Raw genomic sequence first — 26,825 nt, 5'->3', positions numbered from 1 at the left:
ATAATAAAATTCACCGATGTTGATCCTGGACCATCAAGATTCAAATTCACTGATGTTGATCCTGGACCATCAAGATTCAAATTTACTGATGTTGATCCTGGACCATCAAGATTTAAATTCACTGATGTTGATCCTGGACCATCAAGATTCAAATTTACTGATGTTGATCCTGGACCATCAAGATTTAAATTCACTGATGTTGATCCTGGACCATCAAGATTCAAATTCACAGATGTTGATCCTGGACCATAAATAATAAAATTCAATGATGTTGATCCTGGACCATCAAGAGTAAAATCCACCGATGTTGATCCTGGACCATCAAGAGGAAAAATCAATGATGCTGATGCTGGACCATCAAGAGTAAAAATCACTGATGTTGATCCTGGACCATCAAGAGTAAAATCCACCGATGTTGATCCTGGACCATCAAGAGTAAAAATCACTGATGCTGATCCTGGACCATCAAGAGTAAAAATCACTGATGTTGATCCTGGACCATCAAGAGTAAAATCCATCGATGTTGATCCTGGACCATCAAGAGTAAAATTCACTGATGTTGATCCTGGACCATCAAGAGTAAAATTCACTGATGTTGATCCTGGACCATCAAGAGTAAAATTTACTGATGTTGATCCTGGACCATCAAGAGTAAAATTCACTGATGTTGATCCTGGACCATCAAGAGTAAAATTTACTGATGTTGATCCTGGACCATTAGGAGTAAAATTCACTGATGTTGATCCTGGACCATCAAGATTCAAATTTACTGATGTTGATCCTGGAACATCAATAATAAAATTCACCGATGTTGATCCTGGACCATCAAGATTCAAATTCACTAATGTTGATCCTGGACCAAGTTCAAAGATGTTGACCCTGGACCATCAAGAGTAAAATTCACTGATGTTGATCCTGGACCATCAAGATTCAAATTCACTGATGTTGATCCGGGAGCGTTAGGAGTAAAATTCACTGATGTTGATCCTGGACCATCAAGATTCAAATTTACTGATGTTGATCCTGTACCATCAAGATATAAATTCACTGATGTGGATCCTGGACCATCAAGATTTAAATTCACTGATGTTGATCCTAGACCATCAAGAGTAAAATCCACCGATGTTGATCCTGGACCATCAAGAGTAAAAATCACTGATGTTGATCCTGGACCATCAAGACTAAAAATCACTGATGTTGATCCTGGACCATCAAGAGTAAAATACACCGATGTTGATCCTGGACCATCAAGAGTAAAATTCACTTATGTTGATCCTGGACCATCAAGTGTAAAATTTACTGATGTTGATCCTGGACCATCAAGAGTAAAATTTACTGATGTTGATCCTGGACCATCAATAGTAAAATTCACTGATGTTGATCCTGGACCATCAAGATTCAAATTTACTGATGTTGATCCTGGACCATCAATAATAAAATTCACCGATGTTGATCCTGGACCATCAAGATTCAAATTCACTAATGTTGATCCTGTACCAAGTTCAAAGATGTTGACCCTGGACCATCAAGAGTAAAATTCACTGATGTTGATCCTGGACCATCAAGAGTAAAATTCACTGATGTTGATCCTGGACCATTATGAGTAAAATTCACTGATGTTGATCCTGGACCATCAAGATTCAAATTTACTGATGTTGATCCTGGACCATGAAGAGTAAAATTCACTGATGTTGATCCTGGACCATTAAGAGTAAAATTCACTGATGTTGATCCTGGACCATCAAGAGTAAAATTTACTGATGTTGATCCTGGACCATTAGGAGTAAAATTCACTGATGTTGATCCTGGACCATCAAGAGTAAAATTCACTGATGTTGATCCTGGACCATCAAGATTCAAATTCACTGATGTTGATCCCGGACCATTAGGAGTAAAATTCACTGATGTTGATCCTGGACCATCAAGATTCAAATTTACTGATGTTGATCCTGGACCATCAAGATTTAAATTCACTGATGTTGATCCTGGACCATCAAGATTCAAATTTACTGATGTTGATCCTGGACCATCAAGAGTAAAATTCACTTATGTTGATCCTGGACCATCAAGAGTAAAATTCACTTATGTTGATCCTGGACCATCAAGTGTAAAATTTACTGATGTTGATCCTGGACCATCAAGAGTAAAATTCACTGATGTTGATCCTGAACCATCAAGAGTAAAATTTACTGATGTTGATCCTGGACCATCAATAGTAAAATTCACTGATGTTGATCCTGGACCATCAAGATTCAAATTTACTGATGTTGATCCTGGACCATCAATAATAAAATTCACCGATGTTGATCCTGGACCATCAAGATTCAAATTCACTAATGTTGATCCTGTACCAAGTTCAAAGATGTTGACCCTGGACCATCAAGAGTAAAATTCACTGATGTTGATCCTGGACCATCAAGAGTAAAATTCACTGATGTTGATCCTGGACCATCAAGAGTAAAATCAACCGATGTTGATCCTGGACCATTATGAGTAAAATTCACTGATGTTGATCCTGGACCACCAAGATGCAAATTTACTGATGTTGATCCTGGACCATGAAGAGTAAAATTCACTGATGTTGATCCTGGACCATTAAGAGTAAAATTCACTGATGTTGATCCTGGACCATCAAGAGTAAAATTTACTGATGTTGATCCTGGACCATTAGGAGTAAAATTCACTGATGTTGATCCTGGACCATCAAGATTCAAAGTCACTGATGTTGATCCCGGACCATTAGGAGTAAAATTCACTGATGTTGATCCTGGACCATCAAGAGTAAAATTCACTGATGTTGATCTTGGACCATCAAGAGTAAAATTTACTGATGTTGATCCTGGACCATTAGAAGTAAAATTCACTGATGTTGATCCTGGACCATCAAGAGTAAAATTCACTGATGTTGATCCTGGACCATCAAGAGTAAAATTTACTGATGTTGATCCTGGACCATCAAGAGTAAAATTCACTGATGTTGATCTTGGACCATCAAGAGTAAAATTTACTGATGTTGATCCTGGACCATTAGAAGTAAAATTCATCGATGTTGATCCTGGACCATCAAGATTCAAATTCACTAATGTTGATCCTGGACCAAGTTCAAAGATGTTGACCCTGGACCATCAAGAGTAAAATTCACTGATGTTGATCCTGGACCATCAAGAGTAAAATTCACTGATGTTGATCCTGGACCATTAGGAGAAAAATTCACTGATGTTGATCCTGGACCATCAAGATTCAAATTTACTGATGTTGATCCTGGACCATCAAGAGTAAAATTCACTGATGTTGATCCTGGACCATCAAGATTCAAATTCACTGATGTTGATCCTGGACCATCAAGATTCAAATTTACTGATGTTGATCCTGGACCATCAAGATTTAAATTCACTGATGTTGATCCAGGACCATCAAGATTCAAATTTACTTATGTTGATCCTGGACCATCAAGATTTAAAATCACTGATGTTGATCCTGGACCATCAAGATTTAAATTCACTGATTTTGATCCTGGACCATCAAGATTTAAATTCACAGATGTTGATCCTGGACCATCAATAATAAAATTCAATGATGTTGATCCAGGAACATCAAGAGTAAAATCCACCGATGTTGATCCTGGACCATCAAGAGTAAAAATCACTGATGCTGATCCTGGACCATCAAGAGTGAAATTCACTGATGTTGATCCTGGACCATCAAGAGTAAAATTCACTGATGTTGATCCTAGATCATCAAGAGTAAAATTTACTGATGTTGATCCTGGACCATTAGGAGTAAAATTCACTGATGTTGATCCTGGACCATCAAGATTCAAATTTACTGATGTTGATCCTGGACCATCAAGATTCAAATTCACTAATGTTGATCCTGGATCAAGTTCAATGATGTTGACCCTGGACCATCAAGAGTAAAATTCACTGATGTTGATCCTGGACCATCAAGAGTAAAATTCACTGATGTTGATCCTGGACCATCAAGAGTAAAATTCACTGATGTTGATCCTGGACCATCAAGAGTAAAATTCACTGATGTTGATCCTGGACCATCAAGAGTCAAATCCACCGATGTTGATCCTGGACCTTCAAGAGTAATATTCACTAATGTTGATCCTGGACCATCAAGACTCAAATTCACTGATGTTGATCCTGGACCATCAAGAGTAAAAATCACTGATGTTGATCCTGGACCATCAAGAGTAAAATTCACCGATGTTGATCCTGGACCATCAAGAGTAAAATTCACTGATGTTGATCCTGGACCATCAAGAGTAAAATTCACCGATGTTGATCCTGGACCATCAAGAGTAAAATTCACTAATGTTGATCCTGGACCATCAAGAGTAAAATTCACTGATGTTGATCCTGGACCATCAAGAGTAAAATTCACTGATGTTAATCCTGGACCATCAAGAGTAAAAATCACTGATGTTGATCCTGGACCATGAAGAGTAAAATTCACTGATGTTGATCCTGGACCATTAAGAGTAAAATTCACTGATGTTGATCCTGGACCATCAAGGTTCAAATACACTGATGTTGATCCCGGACCATTAGGAGTAAAATTCACTGATGTTGATCCTGGACTATCAAGATTCAAATTTACTGATGTTGATCCTGGACCATCAAGATTTAAATTCACTGATGTTGATCCTGGACCATCAAGATTCAATTTTACTGATGTTGATCCTGGACCATCAAGATTTAAATTCACTGATGTTGATCCTGGACCATCAAGATTTAAATTCACCGATGTTGATCCTGGACCATCAATAATAAAATTCAATGATGTTGATCCTGGACCATCAAGAGTAAAATCCACCGATGTTGATCCTGGACCATCAAGAGTAAAAATCACTGATGCTGATCCTGGACCATCAAGAGTAAAATCCACTGATGTTGATCCTGGACCATCAAGAGTAAAATTCACTGATGTTGATCCTGGACCATCAAGAGTAAAATTCACTGATGTTGATCCTGGACCATCAAGAGTAAAATTTACTGATGTTGATCCTGGACCATCAAGAGTAAAATTCACTGATGTTGATCCTGGACCATCAAGATTCAAATTCACTAATGTTGATCCTGGACCAAGTTCAAAGATGTTGACCCTGGACCATCAAGAGTAAAATTCACTGATGTTGATCCTGGACCATCAAGAGTAAAATTCACTGATGTTGATCCTGGACCATTAGGAGAAAAATTCACTGATATTGATCCTGGACCATTAAGGGTAAAATGTATTGATGTTGATCCTGGACCATCAAGATTCAAATTCACTGATGTTGATCCTGGACCATCAAGATTCAAATTTACTGATGTTGATCCTGGACCATCAAGATTTAAATTCACTGATGTTGATCCAGGACCATCAAGATTCAAATTTACTGATGTTGATCCTGGACCATCAAGATTTAAATCACTGATGTTGATCCTGGACCATCAAGATTTAAATTCACAGATGTTGATCCTGGACCATCAATAATAAAATTCAATGATGTTGATCCTGGACCATCAAGAGTAAAATCCACCGATGTTGATCCTGGACCATCAAGAGTAAAAATCACTGATGCTGATCCTGGACCATCAAGAGTAAAAATCACTGATGCTGATCCTGGACCATCAAGAGTAAAAATCACTGATGTTGATCCTGGACCATCAAGAGTAAAATTCACTGATGTTGATCCTGGACCATCAAGATTCAAATTCACTAATGTTGATCCTGGATCAAGTTCAAAGATGTTGATCCTGGACCATCAAGAGTAAAATTCACTGATGTTGATCCTGGACCATCAAGAGTCAAATCCACCGATGTTGATCCTGGACCATCAAGAGTAAAATTCACTAATGTTGATCCTGGACCATCAAGAGTAAAAACCACTGATGTTGATCCTGGACCATCAAGAGTAAAATTCACCGATGTTGATCCTGGACCATCAAGAGTAAAATTCACTGATGTTGATCCTGGACCATCAAGAGTAAAATTCACCGATGTTGATCCTGGACCATCAAGAGTAAAATTCACTAATGTTGATCCTGGACCATCAAGAGTAAAATTCACTGATGTTGATCCTGGACCATCAAGAGTAAAATTCACTGATGTTGATATTGGACCATCAAGAGTAAAATTCACTGATGTTGATCCTGGACCATCAAGAGTAAAATTTACTGATGTTGATCCTGGACCATCAAGAGTAAAAATCACTGATGTTGATCCTGGACCATCAAGAGTAAAATTCACTGATGTTGATCCTGGACCATTAAGAGTAAAATTCACTGATGTTGATCCTGGACCATCAAGAGTAAAATTTACTGATGTTGATCCTGGACCATTAGGAGTAAAATTCACTGATGTTGATCCTGGACCATTAAGGGTAAAATGTACTGATGTTGATCCTGGACCATCAAGAGTAAAATTCACTGATGTTGATCCTGGACCATCAATATTCAAATTCACTGATGTTGATCCTGGACCATTAGGAGTAAAATTCACTGATGTTGATCCTGGACCTTCAAGATTTAAATTCACTGATGTTGATCCTGGACCATCAATATTCAAATTCACTGATGTTGATCCTGGACCATTAGGAGTAAAATTCACTGATGTTGATCCTGGACCATCAAGATTTAAATTCACTGATGTTGATCCTGGACCATCAAGATTCAAATTTACTGATGTTGATCCTAGCCCATCAAGATTTAAATTCACTGATGTTGATCCTGGACCATCAAGATTCAAATTTACTGATGTTGATCCTGGACCATCAAGATTTAAATTCACTGATGTTGATCCTGGACCATCAAGATTCAAATTTACTGATGTTGATTCTGGACCATCAAGATTTAAATTGACCAATGTTGATCCTGGACCATCAATAATAAAATTAAATGATGTTGATCCTGGACCATCAAGAGTAAAATCCACCGATGTTGATCCTGGACCATCAAGAGTAAAATTCACTGATGTTGATCCTGGACCATCAAGAGTAAAATTTACTGATGTTGATCCTGGACCATCAAGAGTAAAATCAACCGATGTTGATCCTGGACCATTATGAGTAAAATTCACTGATGTTGATCCTGGACCATCAAGATTCAAATTTACTGATGTTGATTCTGGACCATCAATAATAAAATCCACCGATGTTGATCCTAGACCATCAAGAGTAAAAATCACTGATGTTGATCCTGGACCATCAAGACTAAAAATCACTGATGTTGATACTGGACCATCAAGAAAAAAATCCACCGATGTTGATCCTGGACCATCAAGAGTAAAATTAGCTTATGTTGATCCTGGACCATCAAGAGTAAAATCAACCGATGTTGATCCTGGACCATTATGAGTAAAATTCACTGATGTTGATCCTGGACCATCAAGATTCAAATTTACTGATGTTGATTCTGGACAATCAAGAGTAAAATTCACTGATGTTGATCCTGGACCATCAAGAGTAAAATTCACTGATGTTGATCCTGGACCATAAGGAGTAAAATTCACTGATGTTGATCCTGGACCATCAAGATTCAAATTTACTGATGTTGATTCTGGACCATCAATAATAAAATTCACAGATGTTGATCCTGGACCATCAAGATTCAAATTCACTAATGTTGATCCTGGACCAAGTTCAAAGATGTTGACCCTGGACCATCAAGAGTAAAATTCACTGATTTTGATCCTGGACCATCAAGAGTAAAATTCACTGATGTTGATCCTGGACCATCAAGAGTAAAATTTAGTGATGTTGATCCTGGACCATCAAGAGTAAAATTCACTGATGTTGATCCTGGACCATCAAGAGTAAAAATCACTGATGTTGATCCTGGACCATCAAGAGTAAAATTAACTGATGTTGATCCTGGACCATTAAGAGTAAAATCCACTGATGTTGATCCTGGACCATCAAGAGTAAAATTCACTGATGTTGATCCTGGACCATTAGGAGTAAAATTCACTGATGTTGATCCTGGACCATTAAGGGTAAAATGTACTGATGTTGATCCTGGACCATCAAGAGTAAAATTCACTGATGTTGATCCTGGACCATCAAGATTCAAATTCACTGATGTTGATCCTGGACCATTAGGAGTAAAATTCACTGATGTTGATCCTGGACCATCAAGATTCAAATTTACTGATGTTGATCCTGGACCATCAAAATTTAAATTCACTGATGTTGATCCTGGACCATCAAGATTGAAATTCACTGATGTTGATCCTGGACCATCAATAATAAAATTCAATGTTGATCCTGGACCATCAAGAGTAAAATCCACCGATGTTGATCCTGGACCATCAAGAGTAAAAATCACTGATGCTAATCCTGGACCATCAAGAGTAAAAATCACTGATGTTGATCCTGGAACATCAAGAGTAAAATCCACCGATGTTGATCCTGGACCATCAAGAGTAAAATTCACTGATGTTGATCCTGGACCATCAAGAGTAAAATTCACTGATGTTGATCCTGGACCATCAAGAGTAAAATTTACTGATGTTGATCCTTGACCATCAAGAGTAAAACTTACTGATGTTGATCCTGGACCATTAGGAGTAAAATTCACTGATGTTGATCCTGGACCATCAAGATTCAAATTTACTTATGTTGATCCTGGACCAAGTTCAAAGATGTTGACCCTGGACCATCAAGAGTAAAATTCACTGATGTTGATCCTGGACCATCAAGAGTAAAATTCACTGATGTTGATCCTGGACCATCAAGATTCAAATTCACAAATGTTGATCCTGGACCAAGTTCAAAGATGTTGACCCTGGACCATCAAGAGTAAAATTCACTGATGTTGATCCTGGACCATCAAGAGTAAAATTCACTGATGTTGATCCTGGACCATTAGGAGAAAAATTCACTGATGTTGATCCTGGACCATTAAGGGTAAAATGTACTGACGTTGATCCTGGACCATCAAGAGTAAAATTCACTGATGTTGATCCTGGACCATCAAGATTAAAATTCACTGATGTTGATCCTGGACCATCAAGATTCAAATTTACTGATGTTGATCCTGGACCATCAAGATTCAAATTTACTGATGTTGATCCTGGACCATCAAGATTTAAATTCACAGATGTTGATCCTGGACCACCAAGATTTAAATTCACTGATGTTGATCCTGGACCATCAAGATTCAAATTTACTGATGTTGTTCCTGGACCATCAAGATTTAAATTCACTGATGTTGATCCTGGACCATCAAGATTTAAATTCACTGATTTTGATCCTGGACCATCAAGATTTAAATTCAGAGATGTTGATCCTGGACCATCAATAATAAAATTCAATGATGTTGATCCTGGACCATCAAGAGTAAAATCCACCGATGTTGATCCTGGACCATCAAGAGGAAAAATCACTGATGCTGATCCTGGACCATCAAGAGTAAAAATCACTGATGTTGATCCTGGACCATCAAGAGTAAAATCCACCGATGTTGATCCTGGATCATCAAGAGTAAAATTCACTTATGTTGATCCTGGACCATCAAGAGTAAAGTTCACTGATGTTGATCCTGGACCATCAAGAGTAAAATTTACTGATGTTGATCCTGGACAATCAAGAGTAAAATTCACTGATGTTGATCCTGGACCATCAAGATTTAAAATCACTGATGTTGATCCTGGACCATCAAGAGTAAAATTCACGGATGTTGATCCTGGACCATTAGGAGTAAAATTCACTGATGTTGATCCTGGACCATCAAGATTCAAATTCACTAATGTTGATCCTGGACCAAGTTCAAAGATGTTGACCCTGGACCATCAAGAGTAAAATTCACTGATGTTGACCCTGGACCATCAAGAGTAAAAATCAGTGATGTTGATCCTGGACCATCAAGAGTAAAATCCACCGATGTTGATCCTGGACCATCAAGAGTAAAATTCACTGATGTTGATCCTGGACCATCAAGATTCAAATTCAATGATGTTGATCCTGGACCATCAAGAGTAAAAATCACTGATGTTGATCCTGGACCATCAAGATTCAAATTCACTAATGTTGATCCTGGACCAAGTTCAATGATGTTGACCCTGGACCATCAAGAGTAAAATCCACCGATGTTGATCATAGACCATCAAGAGTAAAATTCACTGATGTTGATCCTGGACCATCAAGAGTAAAATTTACTGATGTTGATCCTGGACCATCAAGAGTAAAATTCACTGATGTTGATCCTGGACCATCAAGAGTAAAACTTATTGATGTTGATCCTGGACCATTAGGAGTAAAATTCACTGATGTTGATCCGGGACCATCAAGATTCAAATTTACTTATGTTGATCCTGGACCAAGTTCAAAGATGTTGACCCTGGACCATCAAGAGTAAAATTCACTGATGTTGATCCTGGACCATCAAGAGTAAAATTCACTGATGTTGATCCTGGACCATCAAGATTCAAATTCACAAATGTTGATCCTGGACCAAGTTCAAAGATGTTGACCCTGGACCATCAAGAGTAAAATTCACTGATGTTGATCCTGGACCATCAAGAGTAAAATTCACTGATGTTGATCCTGGACCATTAGGAGAAAAATTCACTGATGTTGATCCTGGACCATTAAGGGTAAAATGTACTGACGTTGATCCTGGACCATCAAGAGTAAAATTCACTGATGTTGATCCTGGACCATCAAGATTAAAATTCACTGATGTTGATCCTGGACCATCAAGATTCAAATTTACTGATGTTGATCCTGGACCATCAAGATTCAAATTTACTGATGTTGATCCTGGACCATCAAGATTTAAATTCACAGATGTTGATCCTGGACCACCAAGATTTAAATTCACTGATGTTGATCCTGGACCATCAAGATTCAAATTTACTGATGTTGTTCCTGGACCATCAAGATTTAAATTCACTGATGTTGATCCTGGACCATCAAGATTTAAATTCACTGATTTTGATCCTGGACCATCAAGATTTAAATTCAGAGATGTTGATCCTGGACCATCAATAATAAAATTCAATGATGTTGATCCTGGACCATCAAGAGTAAAATCCACCGATGTTGATCCTGGACCATCAAGAGGAAAAATCACTGATGCTGATCCTGGACCATCAAGAGTAAAAATCACTGATGTTGATCCTGGACCATCAAGAGTAAAATCCACCGATGTTGATCCTGGATCATCAAGAGTAAAATTCACTTATGTTGATCCTGGACCATCAAGAGTAAAGTTCACTGATGTTGATCCTGGACCATCAAGAGTAAAATTTACTGATGTTGATCCTGGACAATCAAGAGTAAAATTCACTGATGTTGATCCTGGACCATCAAGATTTAAAATCACTGATGTTGATCCTGGACCATCAAGAGTAAAATTCACGGATGTTGATCCTGGACCATTAGGAGTAAAATTCACTGATGTTGATCCTGGACCATCAAGATTCAAATTCACTAATGTTGATCCTGGACCAAGTTCAAAGATGTTGACCCTGGACCATCAAGAGTAAAATTCACTGATGTTGACCCTGGACCATCAAGAGTAAAAATCAGTGATGTTGATCCTGGACCATCAAGAGTAAAATCCACCGATGTTGATCCTGGACCATCAAGAGTAAAATTCACTGATGTTGATCCTGGACCATCAAGATTCAAATTCAATGATGTTGATCCTGGACCATCAAGAGTAAAAATCACTGATGTTGATCCTGGACCATCAAGATTCAAATTCACTAATGTTGATCCTGGACCAAGTTCAATGATGTTGACCCTGGACCATCAAGAGTAAAATCCACCGATGTTGATCATAGACCATCAAGAGTAAAATTCACTGATGTTGATCCTGGACCATCAAGAGTAAAATTTACTGATGTTGATCCTGGACCATCAAGAGTAAAATTCACTGATGTTGATCCTGGACCATCAAGAGTAAAACTTATTGATGTTGATCCTGGACCATTAGGAGTAAAATTCACTGATGTTGATCCGGGACCATCAAGATTCAAATTTACTTATGTTGATCCTGGACCAAGTTCAAAGATGTTGACCCTGGACCATCAAGAGTAAAATTCACTGATGTTGATCCTGGACCATCAAGAGTAAAATTCACTGATGTTGATCCTGGACCATCAAGATTCAAATTCACAAATGTTGATCCTGGACCAAGTTCAAAGATGTTGACCCTGGACCATCAAGAGTAAAATTCACTGATGTTGATCCTGGACCATCAAGAGTAAAATTCACTGATGTTGATCCTGGACCATTAGGAGAAAAATTCACTGATGTTGATCCTGGACCATTAAGGGTAAAATGTACTGACGTTGATCCTGGACCATCAAGAGTAAAATTCACTGATGTTGATCCTGGACCATCAAGATTAAAATTCACTGATGTTGATCCTGGACCATCAAGATTCAAATTTACTGATGTTGATCCTGGACCATCAAGATTCAAATTTACTGATGTTGATCCTGGACCATCAAGATTTAAATTCACAGATGTTGATCCTAGACCACCAAGATTTAAATTCACTGATGTTGATCCTGGACCATCAAGATTCAAATTTACTGATGTTGTTCCTGGACCATCAAGATTTAAATTCACTGATGTTGATCCTGGACCATCAAGATTTAAATTCACTGATTTTGATCCTGGACCATCAAGATTTAAATTCAGAGATGTTGATCCTGGACCATCAATAATAAAATTCAATGATGTTGATCCTGGACCATCAAGAGTAAAATCCACCGATGTTGATCCTGGACCATCAAGAGGAAAAATCACTGATGCTGATCCTGGACCATCAAGAGTAAAAATCACTGATGTTGATCCTGGACCATCAAGAGTAAAATCCACCGATGTTGATCCTAAATCATCAAGAGTAAAATTCACTTATGTTGATCCTGGACCATCAAGAGTAAAGTTCACTGATGTTGATCCTGGACCATCAAGAGTAAAATTTACTGATGTTGATCCTGGACAATCAAGAGTAAAATTCACTGATGTTGATCCTGGACCATCAAGATTCAAATTTACTGATGTTGATCCTGGACCATCAAGATTTAAAATCACTGATGTTGATCCCGGACCATCAAGAGTAAAATTCACGGATGTTGATCCTGGACCATTAGGAGTAAAATTCACTGATGTTGATCCTGGACCATCAAGATTCAAATTCACTAATGTTGATCCTGGACCAAGTTCAAAGATGTTGACCCTGGACCATCAAGAGTAAAATTCACTGATGTTGACCCTGGACCATCAAGAGTAAAAATCAGTGATGTTGATCCTGGACCATCAAGAGTAAAATCCACCGATGTTGATCCTGGACCATCAAGAGTAAAATTCACTGATGTTGATCCTGGACCATCAAGATTCAAATTCAATGATGTTGATCCTGGACCATCAAGAGTAAAAATCACTGATGTTGATCCTGGACCATCAAGATTCAAATTCACTAATGTTGATCCTGGACCAAGTTCAATGATGTTGACCCTGGACCATCAAGAGTAAAATCCACCGATGTTGATCATAGACCATCAAGAGTAAAATTTACTGATGTTGATCCTGGACCATCAAGAGTAAAATTCACTGATGTTGATCCTGGATCATCAAGAGTAAAATCTACCGATGTTGATCCTGGACCATCAAGAGTAAAATTCACCGATGTTGATTCTGGACCATCAAGAGTAAAATTCACTGATGTTGATCCTGGACCATTAGGATTAAAATTAACTGATGTTGATCCTGGACCATCAAGAGTAAAATTCACTGATGTTTATCCAGGACCATCAAGAGTGAAATTCACTGATGTTGATCCTGGACCATCAAGAGTAAAATCTACCGATGTTGATCCTGGACCATCAAGAGTAAAAATCACTGATGTTGATCTTGGACCATCAAGAGTAAAATTCCCTGATGTTGATCCTGGACCAACAAGAGTAAAAATCACCGATGTTGATCCTGGACCATCAAGTTTAAAATCCACCGATGTTGATCCTGGACCATCAAGATTCAAATTCACTGATGTTGATCCTAGATCATCAAGAATAAAATTCACTGATGTTAACCATGGACCATAAAGAGTAAAATTCACTGATGTTGATCCTGGACCATCAAGATTCAAATTCACTTATGTTGATCCTGGACCATCAAGATTTAAATTCACTGATGTTGATCCTGTACCATCAAGATTAAAATTCACAGATGTTGATCCTGGATCATCAAGATTCAAATTCACTGATGTTGATCCTGGACCATCAAGAATAAAATTCACTTATGTTGATCCTGGATCATCAAGATTAAAATTTACTGATGTTGATCCTGGATCATCAAGGTTTAAATACACTGATGTTGATCCTGGACCATCAAGAGTAAAATTAACTTATGTTGATCCTGGACCATCAAGAGTAAAATTCAGTGAAGTTGATCCTGGACCATCAAGAGTAAAGTTCACTGATGTTGATCCTGGACCATTAAGGTTCAAAATCACTGATGTTTATCCAGGACCATCAAGAGTAAAATTCACTTATGTTGATCCTGGACCATCAATAATAAAATTCACTTATGTTGATCCTGGACCATCAAGAGTAAAATTTACTGATGTTGATCCTGGAACATTAAGAATAAAATTCACTGATGTTGATCCTGGACCATCAAGGGTAAAATTCAATGATGTTGACCCTGGACCATCAAGAGTAAAAATTCACTAATGTTGATCCTGGAACATTAAGAGTAAAATTCACTGATGTTGATCCTGGACCATCAAGGGTAAAATTCAATGATGTTGACCCTGGACCATCAAGAGTAAAATTTACTGATGTTGATCCTGGACCATCAAGAGTAAAATTCACCGATGTTGATCCTGGACCATCAAGAGTAAAAATTACTGATGTTGATCCTGGACTATCAAGAGTAAAATTCACTGATGTCGATCCTGGACCATCAAGAGTAAAAATCACTGATGTTGACCCTGGACCATCATGAGTAAAATTCACTGATGTTGATCCTGGACCATCAAGGGTAAAATTCACTGATGTTGATCCTGGACTATCAAGAGTAAAATTCACCGATGTTGATCCTGGACCATCAAGAGTAAAATTCACTGATGTTGATCCTGGACCATTAAGAGTAAAATGTACTGATGTTGATCCTGGACCATCAAGATTCATATTTACTGATGTTGATCCTGGACCATCAAGAGTAAAATTTACTGATGTTGATCCTGGACCGTCAATAATAAAATTCACTGACGTTGATCCTGGACCATCAAGATTCAAATTCACTAAAGTTGATCCTGGACCAAGTTCAAAGATGTTGACCCTGGACCATCAAGAGTAAAATTCACTGATGTTGACCCTGGACCATCAAGAGTAAAATTCACTGATGTTGATCCTGGACCATCAAGAGTAAAATCCACCAATGTTGATCCTGGACCATCAAGAGTAAAAATCACTGATGTTGATCCTGGACCATCAAGAGGAAAATCCACCGATGTTGATCCTGGACCATCAAGAGTAAAATCCACCGATGTTGATCCTGGACCATCAAGAGTAAAATTCACTGATGTTGATCCTGGACCATCAAGAGTAAAATCCACCGATGTTGATCCTGGACCATCAATAATAAAAAACACTGATGTTTATCCTGGACCATCAAGATTCAAATATACTAATGTTGATTCTGGACCAAGTTCAAAGATGTTGACCCTGGACCATCAAGAGTAAAATTCACTGATGTTGAACCTGAACCATCAAGAGTAAAATTCACTAATGTTGATCCTGGACCATCAAGAGTAAAATTCACTGATGTTGATCCTTGACCATCAAGAGTAAAATTCACTGATGTTGATTCTGGACCATCAAGAGTAAAATTCACTGATGTTGATCCTGGACCATCAAGAGTAAAATTTACTGATGTTGATCCTGGACCATCAAGAGTAAAATTCACTGATGTCGATCCTGGACCATCAAGAGTAAAAATCACTGATGTTGACCCTGGACCATCATGAGTAAAATTCACTGATGTTGATCCTGGACCATCAAGAGTAAAATTCACTGATGTTGATTCTGGACCATCAAGGGTAAAATTCACTGATGTTGATCCTGGACCATCAAGAGTAAAATTCACCGATGTTGATCCTGGACCATCAAGAGTAAAATTCACTGATGTTGATCCTGGACCATTAAGAGTAAAATGTACTGATGTTGATCCTGGACCATCAAGATTCAAATTCACTGATGTTGATCCTGGACCATCAAGAGTAAAATTCACTGATGTTGATCCTGGACCATCAAGAGTAAAATTCACTGATGTTGATCCTGGACCATCAAGAGTAAAATCCACCAATGTTGATCCTGGACCATCAAGAGTAAAAATCACTGATGTTGATCCTGGACCATCAAGAGGAAAATCCACCGATGTTGATCCTGGACCATCAAGAGTAAAATCCACCGATGTTGATCCTGGACCATCAATAATAAAAAACACTGATGTTGATCCTGGACCATCAAGATTCAAATATACTAATGTTGATCCTGGACCAAGTTCAAAGATGTTGACCCTGGACCATCAAGAGTAAAATTCACTGATGTTGAACCTGGACAATCAATAGTAAAAATCACTGATGTTGATCCAGGACCATCAAGAGTAAAATTCACCGATGTTAATCCTGGACCATCAAGAGTAAAATTCACTGATGTTGATCCTGGACCATCAAGAGTAAAATTCACTGATGTTGATCCTGGACCATCAAGAGTAAAATCCACCAATGTTGATCCTGGACCATCAAGAGTAAAATTCACTGGTGTTGATCCTGGACCATCAAGAGTAAAATCCACCGATGTTGATCCTGGACCATCAATAATAAAAAACACTGATGTTGATCCTGGACCATCAAGAGTAAAATTCACTGATGTTGATTCTGGACCATCAAGAGTAAAATTTACTGATGTTGATCCTGGACCATCAAGAGTAAAGTTCACTGATATTGATCCTGGACCATCAAGAGTAAAAATCACTGATGTTGACCCTGGACCATCAAGAGTAAAATTCACTGATGTTGATCCTGGACCATCAAGAGTAAAATTCACTGATGTTGATTCTGGACCATCAAGGGAAAAATTCACTGATGTTGATCCTGGACCATCAAGGGTAAAATTCACTGATGTTGATCCTGGACCATTAAGAGTAAAATGTACTGATGTTGATCCTGGACCATCAAGATTCAAATTCACTGATGTTGATCCTGGACCATTAGGAGTAAAATTTACTGATGTTGATACTGGACCATCAAGATTCAAATTTACTGATGTTGATCCTGGACCATCAATAATAAAATTCACTGATGTTGATCCTGGACCATCAAGATTCAAATTCACTAAAGTTGATCCTGGACCAAGTTCAAAGATGTTGACCCTGGACCATCAAGAGTAAAATTCACTGATGTTGATCCTGGACCATCAAGATTCAAATTCACTGATGTTGATCCTGGATCATCAAGATTAAAATTCACTGATGTTGACCCTGGACTATCAAGAGTAAAATTCACTGATGTTGATCCTAGCCCATCAAGAGTGAAATTCACTGATGTTGATCCTGGACCATCAAGAGTAAAATCCACTGATGTTGATCCTGGACCATCAAGAGTAAAAACCACTGATGTTGATCCTGGACCATCAAGAGTAAAATTCACTGATGTTGATCCTGTACCAACAAGAGTAAAAATCACCGATGTTGATCCTGGACCATCAAGTTTAAAATCCACCGATGTTGATCCTGTATCATCAAGATACAAATTCACTGATGTTGATCCTGGATCATCAAGATTAAAATTTACTGATGTTGACCCTGGACCATCAAGAGTAAAATTCACTGATGTTGATCCTGGACCATCAAGATTCAAATTCACTGATGTGGATCCTGGACCAGGAAGATTCAAATTCACTAATGTTGATCCTGGACCAAGTTCAATGATGTTGACCCTGGACCATCAAGAGTAAAATCCACCGATGTTGATCATGGACCATCAAGAGTAAAATTTACTGATGTTGATCCTGGACCATCAAGAGTAAAATTCACTGATGTTGATCCTGGACCATCAAGAGTAAAATTCACTGATGTTGATCCTGGACCATCAAGATTTAAATTCACTGATGTTGATCCTGGACCATCAAGAGTAAAATTCACTGATGTTGATCCAGGACCATCAAGAGTAAAATCCACCGATGTTGATCCTGGACCATCAAGATTCAAATTCACTGATGTTGATCCTGGACCATCAAGAATAAAATTCACAGATGTTGATCCTGGACCATCAAGATTCAAATTCACTGATGTTGATCCTGGACCATCAAGAGTAAAATTCACCGATGTTGATCCTGGACCATCAAGATTCAAATTCACTGATGTTGATCCTGGACCATCAAGAATAAAATTCACTGATGTTGATCCTGGATCATCAAGGTTTAAATACACTGATGTTGATCCTGGACCATCAAGAGTTAAATTCCTAGATGTTGATCCTGGACCATCAAGAGTAAAATTCACTGATGTTGATCCTGTACCATCAAGAGTAAAATTCACAGATGTTGATCCTGGACCATCAAGGTTCATAATCAATGATGTTTTTCCTGGACCATCAAGGTTCAAAATCACAGATGTTGATCCAGGACCAACAAGAGTAAAATTCACAGATAATGATCCTGGACCATCAAGATTTAAATTCACTGATGTTGATCCTGTACCATCAAGAGTAAAATTCACAGATGTTGATCCTGGATCATCAAGATTCAAATTCACTGATGTTGATCCTGGACCATCAAGAATAAAATTAAAAGATGTTGATCCTGGACCATCAAGTTTAAACTCCACCGATGTTGATCCTGGACCATCAAGATTCAAATTCACTGATGTTAATCCTGGATCATCAAGATTAAAATTTACTGATGTTGATCCTGGATCATCAAGGTTTAAATACACTGATGTTGATCCTGGACCATCAAGAGTAAAATTCACTTATGTTGATCTTGGACCATCAAGAGTAAAATTCACTTATGTTGATCCTGGACCATCAAAAGTAAAATGCACTTATCTTAATCTTGGACCATCAAGAGTAAAAATCACTGATGTTGATCCTGGACCATCAAAATTAAAATTTACTGATGTTGATCCTGGACCATCAAGATTCAAATTCACTGATGTTGATCCTGGATCATCAAGGTTTAAATACACTGATATTGATCCTGGACCATCAAAAGTAAAATTCACTGATGTTGATCCTGGACCATGAAGATTAAAATTAACAGATGTTGATCCTGGACCATCAAGATTCAAACTCACTGATGTTGATCCTGGACCATCAACAGTAAAATTCACAGATGTTGATCCTGGACCATCAAGATTCAAATTCACTGATGTTGATTCTGGACCATCAAGAGTAAAATTCACTGATGTTGATCCTGGACCATCAAGGTTTAAATACACTGATGTCGATCCTGGACCATCAAGAGTAAAATTCACTTATGTTGATCCTGGACCATCAAGATTAAAATTTACTGATGTTGATCCTGGACCATCAAAAGAAAAATTCACTGATGTTGATCCTGGACCATCAAGATTAAAATTTACTGATGTTGATCCTGGACCATCAAGAATAAAATCCACCGATGTTGATCCTAGACTATCAAGAGTAAAATTCCCAGATGTTGATCCTGGACCATCAAAAGTAAAGTTTACTGATGTTGATCCTGGACCATCAAGAGTAAAAATCACCAATGTTGATCCTGGACCATCAAGAGTAAAATCCACCAATGTTGATCCTGGACCATCGAGAGTAAAAATCACTGATGTTGATCCTGGACCATCAAGAGTAAAATTCACTGATGTTGATCCTGGACCATCAAGATTCAAATACACTGATGTTGATCCTGGACCATCAAGAATAAAATTCACTGATGTTGATCCTGGAGCATCAAGATTCAAATTCCCTGATGTTGATCCTGGATCATCAAGGTTTAAATACACTGATGTTGATCCTGGACCATCAAGAGTAAAATTCACCGATCTTGATCCTGAACCATCAAGAGTAAAATTCACCGATCTTGATCCTGAACCATCAAGAGTCAAATTCACTGATGTAGATCCTGGACCATCAAGTAATATCAATTATTAGATTATCAGTTATTAGAAATGAGATATTAAAACTATTATGTTTAGAAATGTGTTGAGAAAATATTCTCTGTTAAATAGAAATTGGGGGAAAAAATAAACAGGGGGGCTAATAAATCTATATATATATATATATATATATATATATATATATATATATATATATATATATATATATATATATATATATATATATATTCTTTCCTCTGGCCATCTACCTTATGAACAGTTAAATATCCCCCAACTGTGCAATAAATATGTGCAATACTTTCTCGTACGCATTTGTACAAAGCACCGTATAACCTGTATATTTATAACAAATCTGTACATACAATTCAACGTCCAGATTACTTGACTAATTGCTTCTCTGTTTAATGCTTATCATCTTTTTTTCTTATTTATTTTGTGTTGTCACTTGTCACTTTATGTACACTGGAAGCTTCTGTATACAATATATATATATATATATATATATATATATATATATATATATATATATATATATATATATATATATATATCAAAAATGCTGGTGGTGGCTAGCAACTTTAAAATAGTCGGAAAGAGCTAAAGCTATTATATGGCTTCAGGTAACTTGAAATATATAGTGCAAATGTTGGACTATTGGTCACCAAACTTTTCTTTGGGAAAAGCACAACATATCAACAACATATACTCTTTCGAGTTCCACGGAAGAAATAAAAACCTTTTCCAAGTTAGGCCTGATATGAGGGTGAGTAAATGATAACAGAAGCTCAAATATGACTAAAAATTTAATAAATAAAATGGTCACACACACATTTGGTTTTTGTTCCGGAAAAGCACAACATAAACTACTAATCTACTCTTTTGTGTTCCACAGAAGAAATAAATTGGCCTGATATGAGAGTGAGTAAATAATAACAGAAGCTCAGATATAATTCAAATTAAAGTCAATCTGGGCCTCTCACGAACAACAAACCATTTCCCTTAAACGCCAGAGCTGTTTTGTAAGCTAAAGTTCATGGTCAATCACAAGTCCGTGTTTGCTATTAAAAGATATTTCTCATCTGCCATTTCATTAAGTACTTCTAAACGTTCTTTGTGACATGAATTCAACAAGGTAAGGGTTAGGGCTAGGGTTAGGAAGCATCTTTCAGACATTTTAGTCCGTGTTTTGCAGGTTTGTAATTTTCTTTTCTTTTATGTCAAAAACTTTGTATTTTGATTAGCAATCTCAGCATTAAAGTGATGATAAAACATGAGTAAAGGAAGATACGATAAAATTGCTATTTTGTTTAAAAACAGAGGCTCGGTTATTTATTTAGCTATAAAATATGATCATATATTTATAGGTAAAAATATAGAGAGGAAGGTCAAATTTAAGGGAAAATAATAACAAATTCTGGTGGTGGCTGGCAACTTAAAAGAAACAGTGGTGGGGAAAGAGTTAAAGCTATTGAATGGCTTCAGGAAACTTGAAATATAAAGTGTAAAGTTGGACTTTTTGTCACCACATGCTTCATTTTAATTTTGGAAGCAGAACATATCCAACTAATCTACTCTTATGTGTTTCATGGAAGAAAGAAATAATGCTTTCCAAGTTTGGCCTGATATGAGGGTGAGTAAATGATAACAGAAGCTCAGATTTAATTTAAAGCTGAACTGAATGACACAAGGTGAAAGTGTGTTTGACGCTCTGATAAAAATGCTTTGATGAGGATCAGCTCTAGAATCAGTTATCGGTTAAACTTGTCAAAATCTCAGAGCTGCTTGTTGAAGTGATCATGAGGTGGGGAGTAACTCAAGTGGCTGCCGTCACCTCTGGCCCCTGTGGACAATTGTAACCCTTTTCTGTGACCCCTGGTGACCCTTGAACCTGCAGCCGTCGCTTTGACCGACACTCATCTGGGATGAATTACAGCATGTTCAGGCTTTACTTTAAGCCTGTAATAATCAGAGCAGGAAATCTGAGGATAATATCTAAGATAATTTTACAGTCTCTAACGTTTTTCAAATGATGACTGTTTCAAATTATGGCAGGCACTTATTGTTTAGAGAGTGTCTTTTTTTTTTTTTTTTTTTAGTGAAAAATAATTTCAAAGAATATTCCATATCCACAGCAAAAAAAAAATAAAAAAATGAGGGAGAAACATTTGGTTTTATGTTTTTGTTTTATGTTTTTTTGTTAAAAATAATGTTATGCATGATAATTTAATATGACATTAGTATAACAAGAATATGTTGATTATTTTCTCTTTATATTTATATTTGTAATGTTGCTGTGGAAAGAGTTTGCAAAGTAATTGATGATCTGGTGAAAGTGAAATGTTAATTCTGTAACAACGGGGAGTGACACCAACAACAGAAGTTTGGATCCACATGCAGGTTTATTAGAATCGTCAGACAAGCAGTGGTCAATACAGGGGCAACCAGACGTATGAGGGCAATCCAGAGTCAAAGTCAAATTAACAGGCAAATGGTCAGAGGCAGGCATCAAACAGAAATAAATAAATCAGCAAGGCAAGGATCAAAACACGGCAAAGTCAGACAAAGAAAACGTGTTGTAATGTCACTGTGACAGATAACAAGACTCAGCCCTGAGGGTTTCACAGTAAGCTGTTTATATGGGTGTGTAATCAGTACATGAGCAGCATCCACTGTATGTATGCAATCAGTCAGGAATTGGAACTGGTTGTGTGCGTGGAGCATGACTGGTTATGTAGTCCATTTAGAAGCAGATTTGTAGTTCATGTGGATGTGAGTGTTTACCAGCGACCTCTGGTGGTTTGATCGCTGGTAAACATGACAAATTCTTACATTATATGTTCAGTAACTATTTACAATAAGGTTGTATTCGCTAATGTTATTTAGTGTATTTACTAACATAAACAGACAATGAACAGTACCTTGTATAATTTAAAAAATGTAGTTGAGACCTGAATGACTTATTAAAATATGTTCAAGTAACAGTGTTTCCTCTAGGATTTTTTCCAGCTGTGGCAGCAGGCCTTTTACTCAAATCTACCAACTACCTATGGCTTTATTTCAGTGACAAATGGAGAAATGTCGTGAGTGCACTATTACAAGTCGAGATCGCATTTATGTAATACAAGCATGTAAATGTCTTTGCCTGCGCGCCGATTTCCTCTGCTTGTGCATAAAACTTCTTGCGCCCCCTCAAATATATGCTGCTCAAGCGCAGATCTTCTTGTGCGCTCTCAAATAAACACTGCTGAAGTGGGATTTAGTGCATTTATTTAACGAGTATGTCTCCAAGATTTATTAGATTTGCTAGGAATATTTATGAATTTCTCCAATAGACCTACAGAGCGGTATTAATGCGTCCTAAGGTAAAGTGAAACGGCTATTAACTCCTGCAAGATGAAGTCATTGTATGCAGAACACTAGACCTTTATCTATAAATACAGCAAAAATATGGAACCTGTGTTAATTTTAACTGAAAGCTATGTCGCGTTTGCTAGCCTCACGCATCACGCACTGGTCAGTCAGTCAGTCAGCATGTCACCAGGGTTAAACAAATGACGCACAGCCTTACTACGATTACAGAAAAGATTGCGCTGTAATAATTCACTTACCTTTTAATGTGTTTTGGTGCGATTATAACCCGCCAATAAAAAACAACAACAACAATGACTGAATGTTTCGAATGATAAGCTGTAATGTAGCCATGGCAGGATGAATTTTGGTGTGGCGCCCCACCATGAAAGAATGAACGTAGCGAAAACAATGTAACATAAAAGCATTTGGTGTCAGGTTTGAGGACATTAAATTAGGCTTATTTGGTACAATAGCATAATGGATATCCATACAGTATTGTTTGTTAACATATCCTGTGACATTTGCACCTGCAAAAACAGTGCAAGGTTAAACGCAACCCAGGGTTATTATGGACACGTACCCAGGTGTACATTTTTTGGGACAGCAAAATACATAACTGGAGGTACGTCTCCTCATTTTTTGAAAAAAAAAAATGTTTTGTTTTTGCAAATCCACCAGAGGTCGCTGTGTACACTTTTTAAAGATCTCAGATTTCTCTTGCACGTCCTCTTCTAGCATAAATCCACCAGAGGGCGCAATATACACTTCGGCCAACCAGGCCAGCTTGCTGTCGACTGATGCACTCCCTTTCCTAAACCCAAATGATAATGCTTTCTAAAGTAATCTAGAAATAGAAAAGCCATTACGACTACGTGATTTCACAACATTTTCAGGTTGTTTTTTTTTTTTTTCATCTCATTTTATTTTCCTTTTGTTTTACCTGGTTTCTAGAACCGTTTTTCGCTACAGTTAGACGTACCTATGGCTAAATAATTCATGCTCTTCAAAAAATGTTGACAAGGACATGTATCCACAATAAGTCTGTGTTGGTTAAACATGTGTGCATAAACTTTTGGCATTTGTGTGTCTCATTGTTGCAGAAAGGCTTGAATAAACTACAAAAATACATCAAAAACCTTACTTTTAACCTTAGTTTTGACTCTGATTCATTCATGTCTGTCTTTGTCACTGACTGCTGTTTATCTGACATGAAGAAGCAGGAGAAACAAACTCACATTTGGGAATGGTGGGAGGGGAGAACCAGCTCATTTACATTTAAAGGCACAGGAAACAAAAACAGCTACAATTTCCTCTGACCCCAAACATCACATATTCACAAAGACATAATAAATGATCTGATGGGAATTTTAAGCTGAAACCTTACAGACACATTCTGGAGACACCAAAGACTTATCTTATACCTTGTAAAAGGGGTAAAATATGAGCCCTTTAATATTTGATAATATTTAAAAAAAACTGACACCTCGCATTTTCAATAAACTTTACTCATTGTTTATAGTTTAATGGAAGTTACTTCATTCAAAGCATCAAGGGACAAATAGGAAAAAGGTCAATATATGATGGATTTGTGTGCAGGATATGATGAGATGAGCGAGTACTACAGCTCTTATTGGGGTGAAGGAGTGTTTTTGATAGAGAGGAGAGGCAGAGATTATATTAGCTTTCATGTGAAGGTCGTGCTGATAGTGTAATCCTCTCTATTGTGCTCTCATAAAGCAGTCCTGTTTCTGTCTAAAAAACATTCAATATGGATTTTAAGCAATACCGAAGGAAACATATTGTTCAGGAAGAAAAGTATTGTTAGATCTACATATGAAACAAAATTTTTTTTCTGTTACACACAGTGTTAAAAATAACAGTATATCAATAAAATATATATAATAAATAAATATTGTAAAAATATATTAATAAAATTACAAGCACATTATTCATTCATTCATTTTCTTGTCGGCTTATTCCCTTTATTAATCCGGGGTCGCCACAGCGGAATGAACCGCCAACTGCGGGGGAAACAGGAACACCTGGAGGAAACCCACGCAAAGACAGGGAGAACATGCAAACTCCACACAGAAACAGCCGAGTTTCGAACCAGCGACCCAGCGACCTTCTTGCTGTGAGGCGACAGCACTACCTACTGCGCCACTGCCTCGCCACAGGCACATTAAATGACAGTAATTTTCCATCGTTTAATAATAGTATTTATATTATACACAAGATTTTCAGTATTTTCTTGAGCTAGTTTCTTACGCTTTACATAAATATTGTGGAAAGTTATGTAAAAAACACAAAAGTATAAATTTTGAACAGTGCTTTAATTTAATGAATCGGATGTAAGTGCAAAGAATGTTTAAATAATTTTTCAACAATCTGCAAAGCTGAATGAAAAATCAAACATGATAGTCAGATATAGCGGGGAAAATGAGTATTGAACACGTCATCTTGTTTTGTGGTAATAATAATTCTAAAGAAGCTGTTGACATGGGATTAAACCAGATTTTGATAAAAACCCAAACAATACAAAAACAAAAAAATAAAACAAAACAAAAACCTAAAAACTTTGTTGTGTGTAATAACAGAGGACACAAGGAGAAAGTGCTGAACTACTGAAATATGCTTAATACTTTATACCAAAAGCTTTTTTGGTGATGGCAGTTTAAAGATGAATTGCTCAGGTGTGAGTTTTTTACAGACCTCAACAGAGTGTAAAAATCTTGATGGTTCTGTGGGTCTCGTCAAATCTGATCTTTATTTTGTATTTTCTATTGCAGTGGTTCTCAATTTTTTTTCATCAAGTACCACCTCAGAAAAAAATTATCTCTCCAAGTACCACCAAAAAGAGCAGTATTGAAATACAGTAGTATAGTAGGCCCAGTAAAGCAGCTAAAACTCTGCACAGTTAAAAAATGTGGCAAATTACCTCAGAAATATAAGCTATATGTCATATATTGCATACTATATACATCATTTTTGATCAATTTTGAAATATATGTAGCATGTACATGCCATATTTCATTCCTCCGCATACCACTAGAAGGAAGCCCGCGTATCACTAGTGGTACACGTACCACAGTTTGAGAACCACTGTTCTATTGGATTCAAGTCAGGGGATTGTCTGGCCATTCTACAGCTTGATTTTGTTTCTCTGAAAGCATTTGAGAGTTTCCTTGGCTGTTTTAGATCATTAGCTTGCAGAAATGTCCACTCTGGTTTCATCTTCATCATCCTGCTAAGTAGATGTTGGACTGAAGAAGCTAATATTAATTTACAATGAGGAAGGACAGAGAGATGCTGAAGAACTACTGAGAGATTTCAGCTGCTGCCTGGGCTTTCACAGCCTTTCCACACC

General features: G+C 37.3%; 2 protein-coding genes across 2 annotated transcripts; both read right to left on the bottom strand.

Annotated features, from left to right (window-relative positions):
* Positions 1 to 15: 15 nt before the first annotated feature.
* On the bottom strand, positions 16 to 6,650 carry LOC148679637 (uncharacterized). The gene is made up of 4 exons (XM_088651137.1): positions 5,113 to 6,650; positions 2,721 to 5,051; positions 879 to 2,333; positions 16 to 781 (listed from the first exon to the last, which is right to left on the bottom strand). The coding sequence occupies exons 1-2, from the start codon at positions 5,120 to 5,122 to the stop codon at positions 3,862 to 3,864; spliced, it is 1,200 nt and encodes a 399-aa protein (XP_088507263.1). The 5' UTR covers positions 5,123 to 6,650; the 3' UTR covers positions 16 to 781; positions 879 to 2,333; positions 2,721 to 3,861.
* LOC147841847 (uncharacterized) lies at positions 3,647 to 11,281 on the bottom strand. Its single transcript, XM_087272935.2, has 6 exons — positions 10,599 to 11,281; positions 8,983 to 9,907; positions 7,432 to 8,569; positions 5,462 to 6,422; positions 4,897 to 5,173; positions 3,647 to 4,391 (listed from the first exon to the last, which is right to left on the bottom strand). Coding segments are annotated over exons 2-3 (960 nt in total). The 5' UTR covers positions 8,984 to 9,907; positions 10,599 to 11,281; the 3' UTR covers positions 3,647 to 4,391; positions 4,897 to 5,173; positions 5,462 to 6,422; positions 7,432 to 7,610.
* Positions 11,282 to 26,825: the final 15,544 nt, after the last annotated feature.

The sequence above is a fragment of the Danio rerio genome, chromosome 11 (assembly GCF_052040795.2).
Source record: "Danio rerio strain M-AB ecotype USA chromosome 11, GRCz13ab, whole genome shotgun sequence".
In the NCBI taxonomy this organism is placed as follows: Eukaryota; Metazoa; Chordata; class Actinopteri; order Cypriniformes; family Danionidae; genus Danio; species Danio rerio.
This window is presented reverse-complemented; position numbering and strand designations above follow the sequence as displayed.